Below are 19,257 nucleotides of genomic sequence, written 5' to 3'. Positions count from 1 at the left end.
TCAATTTGAAATTACCCAGGGAAGACGCTTTTTCTGTCCTATCACTGGAGTTTATTAAACTCTATTGTGTCTTTAACTGAAAATGTTTTGGTAAAATGAGCAAAACGCAGGTTATGAAAATCACTTTGAAATTCTGGATTCAGTAGCAGATTATTTCACTTATTACATGGAAAATTTTTGTGCTATCAGTGAGATTATCTTCCAGTGAAACTTGTACTTATTTTTTTATCAATGTTGAGGAATTATTGACTTAAAACAAGGTCTTATATTTTGTTGAAAAGTTACTTGTGAGTTTTGTTTTATTCAAAGTGTAATGAGATATTTGACCAAAACTACTTGGTGAGATTTTGTGTTTTTGCAGCGTTTCAGTAAAACTTCTGGAGTACTTGAAGCTTTATCTTCAAAAAAAAAAGCACGCAAACATTTTGAGTCACTTTAAAATTTGAGCAGATCCTTTAATTTACAAACATAACACAGAACTGTACACGTATCTGTGGGCAGAGCCGTAAACAAACCGTGAGAGCTGTTATTAAAGCTCCTCAGGGACTGCAGCACTTGGCCACACCCGTCTGCTTACCGTCACAGCCTTCATTACGCCGCAGACGTTCACGTCTCTGTTCAGCCCGAAAGCATGCGATGCGACGGAAAGACGATCAGTAGCTTTCTCCGTTTGAAATGTTTCCAGTCAGTACAGATGGAGAAATCCAGATTTTTTATGATGGTGGAGGTAAATGTAAAAGCGGAAGAGGGTTTGCCCTCTTTAAGTTCATCATACGTCCAACTCATGTGTGCGAGTCACTTCCTGTGACGGCAGGGAAACGCCTCCTGCAGGACCTCGGCTCAAAACCGTCGAGTCCAACCCGAAATAAAAGAACCGCCTGCAGACGACAGAGAGAAACATTCGGATGATGACGGATGACTCTGGAAATATGGCTGAGAAACGTCAAATTCTCTCATAAGATCATGACAAACTTTATCAAAAAAAGAGAACGCGTGTGTAATGTATTTCAAAATATTTTTAATAGATGCTTCAAATGAAAATGATAAACTTATTCCAAGTTTGTAACTTTTGAAATGGAGTCATTTTTGTCTTGAAAAATCCCAAATTTAAAGAGATTTAAAAAAAATAGATAAAATCATCTTTTACTTTTGACTTTCTAGGAACATTGCATTTTTGTTAAACAGCACTTTTAAAAATCACAATTATTTCTGATGAGAAAGCCTAAAGGTGCTCTGAATAAATTAAAATCTCATTGAAACGTTCATTTGCTTCACTAATTCAACACAAAATAGTAAAAAATGTATTAATTTCACACAGAATTATATATTCCAAACACTTTTTAAGCTATTTACAAGATTATGGCTTACAACAATTGAAAACACAACAAATATAACGTCAGTGGCAGAATAATGCGGGCCTGGTCTCTCAAAGATAAATAAACTTTAATATTGTAAGAAGATCTTAATACTGGAACTGGAAGATATTTTAAATAACCCCCCAAAAAAGAAAATTAAAAAATGACAAAAAATAAATAACCTAAATGACTAAAAAGGCACTCAAGTGAAAACGTAAATAAATTACAGCCTGTAAACCAAATTGACTTTCAAATAATAATAATCAGAGTAGAAATTGACTGAATTTTAATTAATCATATTAATTAATTTAATTCACTTTTTGTGTTTGCTACTTTATCCGAGAATATTAATAGAAAATTGAGTGGAAGAAAAAGTGGTAAGAAAACTGCAAATTAGCAACATTGATTACTGGGGCCTTCAGGGAGTTTAGGAAAATTCACTTCAGCAAAATTAGACATTTTACTGATGCAACAATTCATAAAAAAATAGCACTGGCCATATTTTATAATGTACTACATTTATTTTGAGAAAATACATATTTGATTTTGGTTTAAGAGAAATAAATGTTCATATATTTCACTGCGCAGGATAAATATAAAGAATACGTTTTTTGTTACTGAAACAAATTAACTCACGGATTATTTTCCAACGAACTGAGATGAACCTCTGACCTCTAATGTTAGGTTCCCTCCTGAAGTGCCAACATTTCACCACTAGAGGGCGGTCACAAACAAACAAAGAAACGCCCGCAGCCTTTCTGGATCCCGGCTGGACGTCGCTGCACGTGAACGCGGCCGAACCGGAGAGGCCCGAGGCTGCTGCTGTCGCTCCTTCCCAACAATAGACGAACCGAGCTGCAGATAAGATCTCTTCACACCCTCCTCAGGCGAGGCTATTGTTGGAGAGAGGACGGCTTTTGTTTTGCCCTCTTCTTTCGGGAAAATAAAAATAGAGGACGTACTGGAAGTGAAGTCGATCACACGCCAGAAGGAAACAAACAAAGAAAACAAAAGGAACGCAAAATAAAGGAACCTCCAACTGAACTCAGAGCAAGACAAAAAAAACAAAAACGAGTTCTTCAGGAGATGAGAGGGAGAGAGAGAGAGAAACACGTAGCAGAAACACGACAATAACTGGATCATATTTACTGTGCTTAACTCTTAAACTGTTTGAATTCAAAGTCAGAAATTTGATTTTATTTTATTTATTTTATTTTATTTTTCGTGTGAAGGAGTTTGCTGTGGTTTCCGGTAAGAGCCGAAAGAGCCGCACTTCTCTGAATTACCTGCAGATATTAAATGAGGCTGCAGACAGGAGCTCATAATGCAATTCAGAAACACTCCGATTCGCACATAAATCACGTTAACTTACAAAAAACTATTTATCAGCGGCTGGACGAATCCCACAACTCCCAAACTTTTAGGTCTTTACATGAAACAGCCTCAGTAATTTAAAGCTGATCGCTCTGGAGAGACTTAATGACTCTCAATTGGCCTGGTTTAATTATATCAGCGAAATTTATGACTTGATTCGGTTTTATGACGTCTGTATAAAAGCATTAACTATTTTTGGTTTTATGAGTCCTCCACAGCAACACATTTAAGACCGGGCTACACCCAACCGGATCGACGGTTTCGGAAAGTTGTAAAGATTAGTGAGATCATTTCATTTTCTCGATCTTTTTCCACATTTGTAATCGATATAAAATTATTTACACCCCTGTTTTTTTTTTGTTTGTTTGTTTGTTTTTTTGCTTTGGTTTTCCATGTGAAAACAGACATGACTAAATGATTTCAGAACTTTTTTTTTAGGGGGAAAAACTTAAAGTAAAATACTTCTGTTGCTTATTATGCATTTAAACTAAAACTGAGAGAAACTTTTCATAATTCGCTCCATTTCCAGCTATAGAAAACCAAGTTCAAAGCATGATGCTGCCACCACCGTGCTTCACTGTGGGTATCTTAGCTCACACTTCGTTCCCTCAGATTACATTTACCAACATGGATTAGGGAGATTTTGAATGTTTGTACAATTTAGCAAGATTAAGAAAGATTAAGAAAGTTCTTCTTTGTTAAATAAAAACGACAACTAAAGGGAAAGTCCCAGTTATTGATTAATGTTGGGCTGCAATAAGCAATTAATCACACGATCAATTGAAATGAGCTGATCAATGTTTTTTGGGTTTTTTTTAAACAAATTACAGAGATTATATAATTCATTTTATTTATGGTTTTGATTTTAACTGGTTTTAATTATCTTTAATTTATCGTTTTTGGTTTTTGTGTTTTGTTTTGGATTCTTTGAATATCTTGCTCAGAGGACAAACTTTCATTATTATATCAATATCAATATATTCCTAGAAAAAGGTATCAAAACAGCAATGGTATCGCTTATCGCGATGATTTCTGGGACTGGGAATTAGTTACGATGACGGGCCTCCTGTTGCATCCGTGGTACGTCCAACTCTGTAAAATGTTTCTTAACTCCTGATACGTTTCGACAGACTGAATGATTTTGAATCTTTCTACAGACCATGAATCTGCTGCAAGATCCGACTGAGAAGCTGTCAGGAAAAACAGCTTCCCAGTTATTAGAGAGCACGCTCTTATGCAACCTTACTTAACGCAACTCAGATTTTAGCTTGTTTTTATTGAACTATACAGGTTAAAGGTCAGAAACCTTCCATTTTGCAGCTACTTTATAACACAGATATTAAACTTATCTCCATTTCAGTAAAAGCTGAATCTGAACAATTTGTTTCCTCTGCTATTTTCTCATCTGTCAGGATACTTATAACAAAGTTTTACACTGATCCTGTGACACGAATCAAACCGGTTCATCTGCAGTTTTCCAGCACTAAATCCTCTCCTCACACGGATTCAATGTGTGCGTATTTGTTACGCTTCAGGGCAGAAAGATGATCTATTTTAAACTGTTTCCTTCTGGCAGCTGATGACTCAGATTTTTTTTTCTCTCTCTCTCTCTCTGTCCAGGTAGTGATAAGACACCACCCATTTACCGGCAGTTTCCAGCCTGAGAAACACTTCCTGTTCTCAGAAACCGAGCGGCTTTCTCTCGCCCTGCAGCTGAAGGCTCGTCCTTCAGCCGGAGCAGCGGGAGAAATGCGGCGCGACCTCTCCGTTTACTCCTAATGACCCCGGCGAGGTCGCCTGGCCCAAAGTGTCGAATCATCGCCGTAACGCCACGCTGACTCACTTCGCTTCGCGGCGAATGAGCCGACCCGCTGTCCCCGCTCTCCCTGCGGTGGTTCTGGGAAGGGGAGGACGGGAATCGCCACAATGACTGCAGGAATTTCAAAGAACCCACAGCTTGTTTTACTGTATGTGTGAGCGGGCGGCGCTGCACAAAATGTTGACGGGTGCATCCTGTTTACGCTGCAAAAATGGGCAATTTGAGGGGGAAAAAGTGGAGGGAAAAAAACGCTTAAATGAAAAAAAGGAAAGCAAAATATTGATGCAAAGTTCACTTAGTTTAGTAACTCAGTTTAAAAAGTGAATGCAGAATGAAATATTCCAAGCAATTAGTTGAGGAAATTACATTTTACCCAGTTGGAATATTGTGTATACAGAAAGGTTTTGTTGTAGTTCCCTAACTTTATGTGCAAATTTTAAAACAGTTCAGAGGTCAAGGACAATTGGCAAAGAGCAGATCCACTTTAATAAACCTGTTTACTGCTCACACTCTGAAGTAAAAACACTTTATGGCTGCAGTTTGTGACAGTAGATTGTTCAAATCATAATCAAATCAAATTTTATTTGTATAGCACATTTCAGCAGCAAGGCATTTCAAAGTGCTATATAGCATGTGACACTTAATAAACAGTAAGAAAGAGAAAGAGATTTTGAAAGAAAAAAAAACGCTCTTATTGTTGTGCACGCTCTTACTTTGAAAGAAACAACAACTTGATTAGAAGCAGACATTTCACTGCAGTTGCACCTTCCGTGACACCGGATGTAGTTTCTAATTTGAGATCCCTGGTCGTCTTTATACGACACTTTGATTTTAGGAAAAACCTGAATTTGTTGTTTCTACTGAACTAATTACATCATTTTAACATTTTCCATGTTTCTGTAACTCCACAGTTCAACCTGTGTTTCCTGCACTGTGCACCGAGTCCAGAATGGCTCGTCGTTCAGGTTCAGGAATGACTAGAATCCAGGAAGACTGCTGACTCGACAGTTATCCAGCAGACTGCCAGTCACAACCTCAGGAATTGGAACAAACCTGAAAAGGTCACTGGTTTGGAAACTGGCTGTTGGCGTTTGTTTGAAAGTCAATATAGAGAAAGTTTAGTGGAAGGAAAACCTGTTATACTGTAAGGACAATTACAGTCAGGAGAGCTCCAGTTTTCGAATGCCGTTGTCCTGCAGCTTTTAGATTTTCGTCTAGATGTTCCTTAGCACACCTAATCGAATCACACGGTTTTGATGCCAAGCTAATAAAATAACTTAGTTTATGTGTTTTCCAGGCACATTTTATAGCACAATCAAGTAACTGTTACCTTCAGTTGTTATAAAATTGATGTATCTGTATATCATTCATGTCTTCGTAACTTAATTGGGCCTCTGCCTCTTTAAAAACTCCTGCTCTTTCTGAAACTCCTCCTTCAGAAAGTCATCACAACATGGCTCCTCTATTGACCTTTTAGCAACATTTCTGCCAGAGTTTCACTGGGAAGCATCTCATTTAACGAGCTCAGTAGCTCCACCAGGTGTTTGCTAATTGCTGCTGGCTAGTCTGAAGGAGCTGAGTGGGGGAGTGGAAACTGCAGCTCTGAGGTGCAAAGGCCTCAAAGGTGGAGCTAGGTACACCCAGGCGTTTTGCGCAGCTGAATGGTTGCCATGGAGATTAAAGGATTTCTCAAGCATGCATGAAAGAATGAAAGCAATATTAACATTATAACATGATGTAATGCTCAGACAAGTCGATTCTACATAATACTTCCCTTTTACACATTAATACTTTCAGGTTTCATCGTGTGTGTCGGTTTGAACCTTTTGGATCTCAGAAGAAGTTCTTGATGAGGGGAGTGACCAGCTTGACCCACAGCTTGACGTAGCGGTTCGGCTGCTGGAACGTGGAGTCGGACACCTCCGTGGAGCGCCGGTACAGCGTCTCCTGCTCCTGCCGGGTCAGAACAGAGGTGAGCCAGGTGAGCGCCGCGCCACGCACAGCCATTCATCCTCATCATCCTCATCATCCTCATCATCATCATCATCGTGACAAGCAGACCTCCTGCAGCTGGCTCTGAAGGGCTTCGTTCTCCGTCACTATGGCGATCTGGGCCTCCAGGTCGCGGTGAACCGAGCGGTAACCGAAATTAGGGGAACCGATTAGAGTGAGGCAAGGCCTGTCCTGCCCCCAGAGGTAATACCACAGACCTGTGAAGAAGATGGCGGTGCGGGAGGGGGTCAGTAAAGTTTCGGAGAGCCGGATTCAGCAGACTGAAACCACAACTGAGAGGAAGCACAAGAAGAAATCCCCAGCGTTGATCCAAAACCTCAAAATATGTGAGAGAAAGAGTGAGTGAGTGTGCATCCTTGTCCTGAGGCTACAACAGAGTGAGTGTACAAGATTCCTGCGTCAACCTACATACCGTAACAACCACAAGAGAAACAGCAGAGCCCATCATTCCTAATGGGCCGCTTCATATAGAGAACGGTTCATTTACGCCCCTTGCACAACACCAGAAATGAAGAAATCCCATTGTTTCTGGACTTTTCTGGCACCAAGCGAACCTGGAATCGTGCAACGCTGTTCGAGTAAAACGCCATTTTGCACAATTACCCTGAAGCTGTGACAACGTATCATTTAACAGCGCCCACACGCCCGCATTAATCATAAACGGTGACCTACTTCGTTTTAAAAGGCTGTGCTGCCAAGGAAAAATAAAAGCAAAGAGAAAGGTGGAGGGCGTGACTAATGGACCCACACCAAAAAGAGCCTGAGCTGCTCTGTCGGCTCTCCAGGGAACCATTACAGTACAGGGAGAGGAGAAACGGCAGAAAGGAGGTCGACTGTCACGCCTGCTAACAGGAGCAGCTGATGGAAAACAAGTGATAAAATATCACAGACAGAAAAGAAAAGAAAAAAAACACAAAAAATTTACAAAACCCTCCACACCAAGAAGAAATTAGCTACTCAAAAACAAAAACTTGTACTCAAGTAAAAGTAGCACTACTTCAATATATTCTTACTCCAGCAAAAGTAAGGAGTTGAAAAGTATTTGGTAAAAAAAAAAATCTACTCAGGTACTGAGTAACTGATCAAAACATCAGTCGTTCAAGATTTAAAAACTACATAATCAGACAAACCAAAATATAAAATGATGTGGAAATCTAAGAAACAAAATTCATATAAATAAATAACATAATTACAAAAACAACAAAATCAGGCAAAAGAGAAAAGGTTTTCCAAATATGCTTCTTTTTATATGAAGTTTTAAAAAAACTTTAACAAAAACTGTTGGTGTTTCTGGTGACGAACAAGTTTATTAATCACTCAGTGAGTAGAGAGTCCAGACATTTTACTCAAGTAAGAGTTAGAGACACTTCCTAACAAATTCACTCAAGTAAAACTAAAAACCAAGTAAAACAACTAAGTAAAAATACTCCATACATACAAAAATACTCCTCTGCCTAAAATAATCTCGTACTGCAGCAGAATAAGCTCACACCTTTACTTTGACTATATTATTCCAGAAATAAAATCCAAAATGAAAATCTGGACAGCATTTATTTCACATCTCTAATAATAAATGAACCCAATGTAACAAGATTTATGTAACGGAAACTTTGAGACTCTTGTTAAGAAAATTAGAACCTACATAATTTATGAAAAACAAGCTAAGCTGACTTGAAAACTTCTACTTACTTAAGTTTAATACAACCTTCTCAAAATGTCCTGGTTCTTCAGCTCTGTGTGAGTAAATCGTTAATGTCATGCCGACATTAAAGTTTGCATAACAGCCTGTAAATAAGCTACTTATTGAAGCCAAAACTGGAATTTGAACAGATGTTACAGTTACTTTCCCTTTGGGATTCATTTAATTTTTTTTATATGTTAAAAACACTCTCCTGGTAGTGGAGACAGAAACAATAATGTTTTGAAAACAAACAACAGTCCGCCTCTTGAGCAGATCTCTGTTGGTAGCTTAGAGATTTCAGGCAAACTTCCACCGTGCAGGAAGAGCCAAACGTTGCAATAAAAAATAATTCCTCAGTCGGGACTCCAACACAGGACCAAGAGAACCAACCGTTCTTTAAAAAAAATAAATAAAGAAAATAAAAGTAAATAAATGTTACCTCACACATGTACAGAAAGCAAAAAGTAAAGGAAAAAGCGAAGGACTTGGATAAAATGTACGACCAAAGACGGAAAACCTGGATGCATTTAATGCAATTTAAGGAATAAAATTGAGATCATGAAATGTTTGATTTTATTCTACTATAATTTAAGACTCAATGTGTAAAGAAAACCAGTGGAACAGCTAGAAAAAGCAAAAAAGATAGAAGATTTAAAAGACTTTTCATGTTTTTATATTACCTCCCTAATGGAGGCCTTTTACTGGCTAAATATCTATTTATCTTATTTTATTATCCCTGTTTTATGACATGATACCAGTTAACTGGACCTCTAATTATCTTTGAGTTGTTAAGTTTACTTGGAAAATCTGCTTTAGTGAAATTAAAAGGACTAACTAATGATACTGAGAGCAATATCAGCAGGTCAGATTGCAATATTTGCTATCTGTGGGGAGGTGGCTGATAACACAAATTTCCTGGAGTTCTTAGACATTTACACGCTTCTCCAACACATAATCACCCTGATGTTTGCACACAGTTCACTCACAGCCATAAAGAGCGTTTCAACCATGGAGGGGAAGCTGCAGAAACACAGAAAACGTTTCTCTGACCAGATGAGATCCAAACTTAATGCTTGAAGGAAAACCAACATGCTGAAACACTTCATCCCCATGGTGAAACACGGCAGTGGCATTATCATGATGTGGGGATGCTGGGTTTTTTTAGCAGGAACAGGGAAGATGGTTAAGATTTGATCCAAAGATGGATGGAGAGTAAAAGTGGAAGAAAAGATGTTACAGGCTAGAAAAGAGTCAATTAGTTATGGGAGTATAGTCGTAATATTGGAAGAACAAAGACAATATTTTACCAAAAGAATGTTTCTAAATTACAAGAAAAAAGTCGTTTTGATGAAAAAAAGCTTCAAACGTTATCGAGACATGACGTTTGTACCTCTGTGTTGTTCTTTCTTCAAAATAGACTCTGTTGTTTAGTCAGTTGTTTCAAAATCCTGCTGCTGAAAACAATTTGATGTTTATGTGTTTAAAGATGAAGTTTCCTCTTATCTGGAAAACCGATACCAAAGTATAACTTCACCAGATGCTCAACATTCCTCATTAAAGTTTTTGTTATTTTCTGTGTTGGAGTTTTGATAAAATTATTATTACTTCATCCTCCTATATTTTGACTTTATCCTGCTAACATTAACGCTTTATTCTCGCATTATTTCGACTTTATTGTAGTATGACTATTATCGTATTATTATGACTGTGCTATAGTAATAGTATGATATTTTTTCTTATATTTAAAAAATTTAAAATCTTAGCTAAAAAAGAAAAACTAATACTTCACACGCTTGTCAAACAAGATGGCTGACTGGGTCACTCTGAACTACAGAAGCCCAAAAAAAAAAATCCAGATTTTCCTAAAATTAGATCTTCAAAAACATAAAAACTCAATTAAACGATAAAAATCGTTTGGACCAAAGACTCTGCGAACGTCCCATCATCATGGATGCTCTCCATCCAATCTGATGGAGCTAAACACATTTCGAGGCCTTAGATTGACCTTTGAACCTCACCGACCTTTAGCGTGGAACGTCCACTGCGGCCGGTGGTACTCGTGCAGATGGACCCTCTCCTGCTGGCCCAGCTGGCACACTCGGTTGTAAAACTGCCTGGCGATGTGGATGTAGGCTGCAGGAATCGCTCCGGCGACACCTTTGGCCCCGAAGAACCCGTTGACCTCTGGGGAGGCGGTCAGGATGTGGTAGCTGGCTCCGGTCTCCAGCACCAGCCGCATGTAAGCCCGGGTCAGGTTGAAGTAACCCGACGTTAGAAACACAGTGGAGTCCGGCCCGGCGTCTGTCAGCAGCCGCTGGAGGAGACGCAGAAGGAGAAGACGGACGACTTACAAACACAGCTGCTTTCATCTTCCAGCTGTGCAAACACACAAACCAGAAGAGAAGAGGCTCACCTGTGTGACCTGCTCGTCCATCCGGATGCCCAGAGGTTTCATCTGGACCAGGGGGAACACCCAGGTGTCCTCCTCTTCCTCGCTCCTGGCCTCTTCCTCCCTGGAGCGTCGCAGCTGCTGGTGCTGTCTCACGCGGGCCAAGCTCACGACCTCCATGATGCGCTTCCTCGCCGCTGCCGAGAAGTCCTCCCGGTTTCCTGGTCGCCATGGAGACACAGACTAATGTGAAGAGGGAGAAGGGGTCGGCTCGACCTCGGAGGTCGCGGTGTTCTGGTCAAGGATTTGTTACTTTTATGGCAGCGGTGGGTTGTGGGTAAAATATGGAGAGGAAATCTCCTACGAAAATGGAAACACAACACCTCGCAAAAGTATCAACACCTCCTGAATTTTTTCACAGTTTGCGCCATAGAAAATATATTTTATTGGGGTTTTATGAGGCGGAACAACAAAAAGTGCAATTATGTTCAGCCCGTTTTATGTCCGTACGTAAAACACACTGCGTCTTTGAAGCTCACTTAATTGGTAAGTAGAGTTCACTTGTTTGCATTTGAACGCTGAATAAAAACAGCAGCTGTTTCCGGTCGGAGAGGCTTCTTAGCATCATGAAGACCGAGGAATGCAGGTTTCTGAAGAGGTTTATAGTCGGGTTAGCTTATAAAAGAAACTTTCCTAGCTTTGAACGTCTCTCAGACGACTCTTCAACCCATCGTCTGAAAATGGGAAGAGTGCAGTTCAACTGAAAATGTTCCAAAACGTTTATGTCTACCTAAAATGAGAAGGTAGGGAACACAACTAAGGCTGGGCGATTTGGACCTGAAATCTCATCACGATATTCTGAGGCAATATTGTGACAAAAAGAACTATTTATTACTTCTTCTTAAGGCAACTGTATGGCTCTGTGTGTCACACCAATTAGAGCCTCACAAACACAAATGCTGCTCTATTTGTAATCCGCTTCTTTAGGACACCAATCACAAAGAAGTGTGATTTGTCTCACTAAAACGTACACAGTAAGTGCAACTAAGAATATTTTCAAAATGTATTGATATTTATTGATTCACTTTTAATGAACAAACACTGAAAAAAAGTAGCATAGATAGCAATAAGGACAGTTTTAGGTGTTAACGTTAACTGGAATTAAGTGGAATTTATGGTGACACTATCATGATAAGACATGCATCACGATAAATGACAAATGATCATTTCACCCAACCTGCAGAACCACCTGCATGTGATGGGAACCCATCATGCATCAGGCTGAACACGCCACCAGTGACGCATGGCGGTGGCCGCATCATGTGGTGAGAGTCAGTGCTGGAGGTTCACCTTCCAGCAAGACAACAACACAGATGGAGATAAAACCGAACAGCTTAGATATATTTTGCAAAGAAAGGATCAGGTTTTTTTTGCTTCCAGGTATGCAAAGTTGATTGAGACATTTAGTTGTAGCATCTACTATTATGAAGTTCTATCATGTTTTGACTCATGGGGGGCTGAATACAAATGCATGCCACACTTTTCAGATGTTTTTTATTTGCAAACTATTTTTATGACTATGAATAATTTTCTTTCCACCTCATAATTATGTGCTGCTCTATCACACAGAGTCAGAATGAATCACATTACGGTTTGTGGTGACAAATTGTAATAAAGTCCAAGTGACTGTGAGGTGAAGCAAAAAGTTGTGCTAATATGCTAAAAATATAAGGCTTATTTACTTACATGTGGGCATTAAAATGACTGGAAGCTACAGTGTGAAGTCTTTTCAGTAAATGGTTTTTTTATATATATATTTACAGCTTCTTTTCTTTGCAAGAACTCAAACTCTGAGTACTTCCCCATTTCATCTTTTTTCCCCCGGAAGTGTGGTTTTTGTTGTTTTTTTCTCAGCAGCAACCACTTTTCATCAAAAATTACATCTTTTCTGGCTTCCTTTTACTGTACTGGAGCTACATAATCATTCATGAGCTGTAAAATAATCTTTAGGGTTAAATAAAAATTAGAAAAACTTTAGAGACAAATTCTTTAATCATTTAAAATTGATCATATTGTGTAATTCTTCAGTTTCATTGTGCTATAGTCGTTGGGGCGGAAAAAAGAGAGAAATCAGTAAAAGTCAGCCCTCAAAGAAAACTCTGTTGATGGGAAAGCATAGAAGTGAAGCAGTTAGATGTGAGTCAGCTTATCATGTGTGCTACTCCTCCAAAAGGTGAGTGTGAAGGCGTGTTTGGTAATTTGGTTTGAATGAGTAATCTTCTGTCTCCAAGCTGTCTGCTGCCGCTGTGCATCAGGACCCGTCATTGTTTCTAATTCATTGCAAATCTTCCAAGTCATCCAGTACAAATGGCTCTGGTGTGTGCGTGTTTATATCAGTTCCCACTACTGTCCATATCTTCTTCCAGCAACACTGTGACATCACATCTCTATTCCTGGTGTCCGTTTCTGCAGCCTAATCCTGCAGACATGATGTCATTCATCCTTTAAACTAACATCCTGGCAAGCTGTGCTCCAGTTACAGACACAAGCTATATGAATGTGTGTGTGTGTGTGTGTGTGTGTGTGTGTGAATAGAAATCTGACATTTTCACATCCGGCTGCGTGGCTAACAAACCGCAAGAGCTCTCTCTGTCCTCCTCGCTGACCAGCATCTCCTCGCTTGTCTAAGCTTTCAAGCTCCATTAGCCAAACCCGTCAGCCGCCGGTGCCGAGCGCCGCGCTGCAGCCGAGCGCCAAGTGTCACGCGTTGTCAAAACAGCGTGCGTCTGTGCGTGTCCGGTTTCTACCTTTGTAGGGGTGCACCATGCCGTCCTGCACGGTGACCGAGTTGTCCGGCTGCAGCTGCAGAGAGAAGTCCCCCACGGCCTCCACCAGGTCGGAGAAGAAGTCCGCCACCTCCCGGCAGTTCTCCAGGAGCACGTAGCGGTCCTGCCTGTTGGTGAAGTACGAGTCGCTCAGGTTGGCCCTGGAAAACAGCCGAGAGACGAGCAAGGTTCATAAAGTTCTGTCTTGCAGGATGTTTTGGTGTATTTTCCTCATTTCATGCACAATCAGAGCAAATAAACCAGGTATGGGTCGGTTCCCATTACCAAAACCACTGGTTCTACAAAACCTTTGCACTGTTTACGGTTTAATCGGAGTTTGTTTGCTTTTTCCAACAGTAAAATTCAAGCACAAAGTTGTTAAACTTTTCCAGCACCACAATTTGAAGATAAAAGCAGTTTAAATTCACGATTCTATGAATTAATTTATAAGAATGTTAACATATCCAGCTAATCAGCTCATCATTTAACTCAGGTGTGTTAAAACAGAGTCGTATCTAGGAGCTGCAGGTCACTGGACTTCCAGGACTGGATTTGAACAGCAGGTTCTGCGGCTTCAAACCGAGATGCGAAACAAGAGTCTTCCTCCACCGTGCTTCAGCTTGCATGAGGCGTTTCTCCTGGTCGTGCTGAGCATCGTGATCAAAAGCTCAAATTGTATTGCATTGTTACAAAAGATAAAAGCAAGTTTGTATTTAAGGTATGCACACGTGTTTTTCTTTTTTTTTGTTTAGTGTTTTTTTTTAGGTAGAGCTTTCCCGACAATCCTTCCAAACCAGCCCGACGTGTTCATTCCTTTGCCTAACTGTACTATCATAAGTTCAACATTAAGGCATCGCGTAGCTTTGCCTTTCTGCTGCTGGTGTGAGAGACAACCTGAAAGTTATTATCCACATTCCTGCACTTTATTTAGCCCTGGAGGATGCCAAGGGCTCATCCTTCCCAGAACAACAGCGTTGTTGACACATTAAGACACGATTACTGCAGTTAGACCTTTAGATGCATAAATAGTCATGTCACATGGCATTTAATTTATTGCTAAACAAAGCAACAATAGACATTTATTTGGCTTTGCATGAAATTGTTTGACTCTTTTGATTTTAATTTCAACTTGAAGTAAATGAAACAACTTGGAAACGTACATCTAATATCTGGGTCAGAGCGGCTTAAATTTCATTGTAGCGGAAACAAACTCAATAAGACTTGGAGCGTAAACTGTGACAGATAATTTCTCAACAATAAATAAATATCAGTTACAGTCACGAGTTTCGGTTAACAAAGTCATATGCTGTTCTGACTTTTTCCTCATCGTTTACTGTGAAAATTAATAAAAAGAAAGTGTTCTCTTTTTAATTTCAACATTATAATATCCCAACATGCTAGTGGTAGAAACCTGCATTTCTTATTATATCTACATTTAAAAAACATTAGTTAGTTCTTTATCATTTTTAGCAAAAGAGCCAAAGAGTCACTAGTGACTCCAGAGCTGCAGATTGGAAACCCCCTAGTATAGCCATAACGTACGGAAGCAAATTAGGTGAAAATGCAAAACAATTGATACAAGCTGCTAAGCACGGTGATAGAAGGGTCATGATATGGGGTGATTTGTTGCTGTAGGATCTTCTCACATGATCAATGCACCCTCATCCTTAATGTATGTTAGGGTGAGTGCTGAACTGAATTGAAAAGTAAGTGATCCTTACTTTTGCTTTGTCAACATTACCAATGTATCAACTTTCAGACACTTTATTTAAAGTTCAAACCAAACTTTTTACTCTAAATATTATAGATATTTCTGTCATGCTTTGGATTGTTATGCAAACGCTCAAAACGTCTAATAAAAGCCCAAGATTGGACAAAAAAAGAGGCAGAAAAAAACAGAAGTTGATGTTTTCTAATGAAAAAACTAAACTAGTTGAGGTACGAATAACCTCTGATAAGTGCTGCTTCAGGAGCATGAAGTGTCGTTGAACCAGCAGATGTCTTGAAACAATTTTTTTAATATCAGTAACTGAAAATGATTTGTTGACTCAGGTTTAACTTGCAGTTTCGAGTAACCTATTGTTATTCCAGGAAGGAAATGAACCAAAGCCAAGACAGATTGCGCCCGATGTCTTAAGTGCTTAGATGTTTCGCTTTGGAGCCCGCTCAGCGTTCTCAATTTTCAGGCGAAACCAAAATGTAACAATAATATTTTCAAACAATGAGATTAATTGATCCTGGTGGGAAGCCTCGATGTGAATTTAAAACTGACGAGACCACGCTTCAGAGCAGAGGAGTTCACGAGACGGAAGGACGTCTAGCAATCACGCAGATAAGCTGCTGCTGTTCGACACTAATGACAAGCGTTCGAGGCGGACGCATCCTGCTCTTCAGAAAGCACTGCAGGGAAAACTTCCTTCTCTAGCATGATGTATGGGTTTGTCTGTTTTGATCTGAAATGGAGTGAAAACCACAACACCACCGCGGTCCCCAGCTTTAGAGCACACCCATGATTTACATTTTCTCTGCAGATGACAGAACGTGCCCTGAAAACATTTCCTGGCAGTGGAAACACCTGTTCTGTGCTCTGAGTAAATATGCACAATAATCATTCCTCAGTTTGATTTAAAAAGTCAGATATGCAATAACTTAGCGGCAGGAAATCTAAAATTACTGGAAGTTTGAAACAAATATATTACAATCTGCTTTCCATTTGTTTTCAAAGCAGATATTTAATTAAGACTCTACCATATGTGGACAATGACGTAATCTCTCATTTATTTATTGTCTTAAACAGAAATTAGATTATTTAAAAAAAAAAAAAATTAATGCTCAATGAATGTTTGGCTGCTCAGTGGCGACACATCCAAACGACAGTGTGAGGACACTTTTACCAAAGATCCTTTGCGCAGGAAAAGTTTTAAAACTTTTGATTATTGAGGAAATATTTCAGGAACAAAAAGTTTCTACGGTTAGAAAAAGAAATTGAGTAACCAAACTCCAAAAGTTTCTTCAGTATAAAAATCAGTTGCGACTTGATGTTTTTTTTTTCCCTGTCTGAGCCAAGTGAAGATTGAAGTACCAGTCTTTTTTTTTTATAGCCAAACAACATGTCACTGTCAGAAAAATAACCGTAGATGAATATAGACAGCGTCAAACCTTCACAAACTGATTATATGTAAAAATGTGAGACTTTTAGCTTCTTCCATTCACTGCTGCAATACTGTATGCTCTGTATGCTCAATAATTTGAAGTATTCTGGTGTTTTTAGTCAATCAGAGAAATGGGAGTCTAACCATTAGGTCTATCAAAAATCTGCCCAAAGTTTCATTTAAGAGATTTAAATCCTCACTTTCTGATCTCACACTGAAGCTGGAGACGTTTGCATTTTCGAGGCCCTTGTCCAGCTTTCCAATCCCCTTGGATTAAACTCTACGTACCCGCTGATGATGACGCTGTCGTCAAACAGGTAAACTTTGATGTGCTGGACTCCAATGGTCTCGTTGAAGCGCTGCGGCACCAGGAGTCGCAGCAGGCCTCTCAGGTCCGGAGTGTGGTATAAAGATACTCGCATCTGAGAGGTGAAGCGCTGCAGCAGAGGCAGCAGCATGGTCCGGGAGTTAATCTGACCTGCGCATGAAATACGGTGAGCACAGAGATCTGGGCCAAACAACAGCGTAGAGGTCTGACGGAGATCGACCTCTGGATCCGCGAGTGTAGTCCAGTAGCACGGAGACTTTGAGGTCAAGAGAGCGACGGTTTTCTTTTGCATGTTGGAGCGCTTCCTCCATGCAGTCCACCTTAATGGGAGATAGATATGGAACATGTTTTTTAATAACGAAGCTAAAATGAAGTGTAATTTATATAAACATAAATTTAAAAAAAACTCACTGTGGATTGGCAGTCAAAACATTTGGTTGAGCAACAAAAAACCCTCAGCATATGTTTGTCTGTTTCAAACATGCAAAATGACTTAAGATTGAATTGTTTACCAGTGTCCAAGTTTATACCTCAAATTTAACAAACAAGCTTTACGTAAGACAGCCATTTAAAATATTTTATTACTCAGTTAAAAGCAAAGGACATTAAAGTCATGAAATTTGCATCCCTGGTACCAGAAGCAAAAATAGACAAGCACCAATTAGTTTCTATATGAACCATAAATCTGGAAGAAATTTCCAGAAAACTGCAAAGATGTCAAAACACAAGAGTTCCTTTAAATCCAGGCTAAAAACCCACCTGGATATTTATTAATGTATTTGATGTATATTTATTTGATGATTTTGATTATGACAAAATGTAATGGTCATTGCTTATTTCATAACTGGCTACTTACTGTATTATGCTTTGCTGCTGAAAAGAGCTTTACAAATAAACATCACTTAAGCTCGATTACGTCTTATTCCAAAAAGCATAAACTCAAAATTGTTGAGTCTAAAGTAGTTAGTTCAGTAAGAGATAATTATTGTTAGTAGTAGTAATAAATTCTTGACTTCTTATACATCATCTAAACAGAGCAAAGACCAGAAAAATAAACTCTTTTATAATTATTATTTTGAAAACTTAAAATAGCAGCTTTTTTCTTCTTCTCTGATTACTGCCTGGGCCAAAACTTCCTGGTCGCGCTGCTGCATGTGCAACAAATGAAAACAAATTACTCTCCACGTCTCGTGTCAAGTGTCTTAAAAAAACTCTACATTTTGTTTCGGTAAGATAAGCACGCCTTGCTTTCAATTATCGGATTACTGACATTTCTGACCCCGCCACTAAAGTAAATACACAGTTCAGGTGTGACTGTCAGGATCTGTTGTGTTCCTGAGTCCAGGTTTTACACTAAAACAACACCTGCAGTTTGCATTCTTCAGTCCTAACCACAGACTGGGCCTGAACCCTCACACTGGATTGAATTAAGTTTGTTTCATCCATTTTTAAAGCAAAACCCCAGACTTTAAAAAGCAGGGAGAAAAAAAATGATACAGCCTCACTGCACCTTTCTGACTCACATTTCTAGTAATCCATCATCCTGTGCAGCTACAGAGTTTAGCAGCTGATCCCAGTGCTTTTAGCTTTGATTGAGCATTTTGGCCTCCGTCTAAGTCTCCATTACTGGTCATTTAAAAAAACCCTAAAAACACGAAAAAACAGCTGAATCTGAGCACCGGTCCAGACTGTGGTTTGCTTTGGTTTCACGTTGTTATGCTAGGCTTTCCAAGCATGAAAAACAGCAAGCCCTCACACGCCAGCGCTGCTCTCCCATACCCATAAACCCTTGCATTTTGGGGTCATTCCTTGTAGTTTTGGCCTGAACTTCGCTTTTCAATCTGAAGAAAACACACTGCGGTATTCTTGGAGGAGAAGTCTGACTCATATTTTCTGGCAACTCTGACCAGTCATTTGGCTCACTCTCCTGCTGTTACAGCTTTGTTCTCACCTGCCCCGAATGAAAGAAGCATATTTAAGAAACAAAACGCTCTTCCTCACCAGTTCCTGCTCCAGCTGCCCCGTTCCCAGATACAAGGACGCCATCACCACCCGCCTTTGTGCGCTTCTGATGCCGGCCTTAACGGAAAGGAGACGGAAAGTATTAAGTGAACAAGGATGTGTCATAAGCGGAGTTTAAGATTCTGGAAAATGTCAACAGGAAAAAAATCTATTCCAACAGAAGTTGATAAATAGAATCATTTATTTAACAAATCTCTCATTCCACATGAATAAACATTTTGGCAGTTATGTAGCTCCTTATATCTGGACTTAAAAAATGATTCCCATCTATGGCTTGTGCTGTTTTCACTACATACGTA

At 39.5% G+C, this 19,257-nt stretch overlaps 1 protein-coding gene across 2 annotated transcripts in view; it reads right to left on the bottom strand.

Annotated features, from left to right (window-relative positions):
- Positions 1-429: 429 nt before the first annotated feature.
- pgs1 (phosphatidylglycerophosphate synthase 1) overlaps positions 430-19,257 on the bottom strand; it is a 28,720-nt gene continuing 9,892 nt past the window's right edge. The window contains exons 3-11 of one of the 2 annotated variants that reach the window (XM_015052262.1): positions 18,938-19,015; positions 17,157-17,256; positions 16,897-17,086; positions 13,439-13,617; positions 10,656-10,852; positions 10,265-10,556; positions 6,610-6,758; positions 6,372-6,501; positions 430-878 (exon numbers count right to left, since the gene is read on the bottom strand). In XM_015052262.1, coding sequence (XP_014907748.1) covers positions 6,382-6,501; positions 6,610-6,758; positions 10,265-10,556; positions 10,656-10,852; positions 13,439-13,617; positions 16,897-17,086; positions 17,157-17,256; positions 18,938-19,015 — 1,305 coding nt within the window. In that variant the 3' untranslated portion in view covers positions 430-878; positions 6,372-6,381. Of the gene's footprint in view, positions 879-6,371; positions 6,502-6,609; positions 6,759-6,784; positions 7,420-10,264; positions 10,557-10,655; positions 10,853-13,438; positions 13,618-16,896; positions 17,087-17,156; positions 17,257-18,937; positions 19,016-19,257 lie in introns of those variants that run through there. The other variant, XM_015052261.1, reaches the window with a different exon arrangement.

The sequence above is a fragment of the Poecilia latipinna genome, unplaced genomic scaffold (assembly GCF_001443285.1).
Source record: "Poecilia latipinna isolate Pla-1442-1.1 unplaced genomic scaffold, P_latipinna-1.0 Scaffold1098, whole genome shotgun sequence".
In the NCBI taxonomy this organism is placed as follows: domain Eukaryota; kingdom Metazoa; phylum Chordata; class Actinopteri; order Cyprinodontiformes; family Poeciliidae; genus Poecilia; species Poecilia latipinna.
This window is presented reverse-complemented; position numbering and strand designations above follow the sequence as displayed.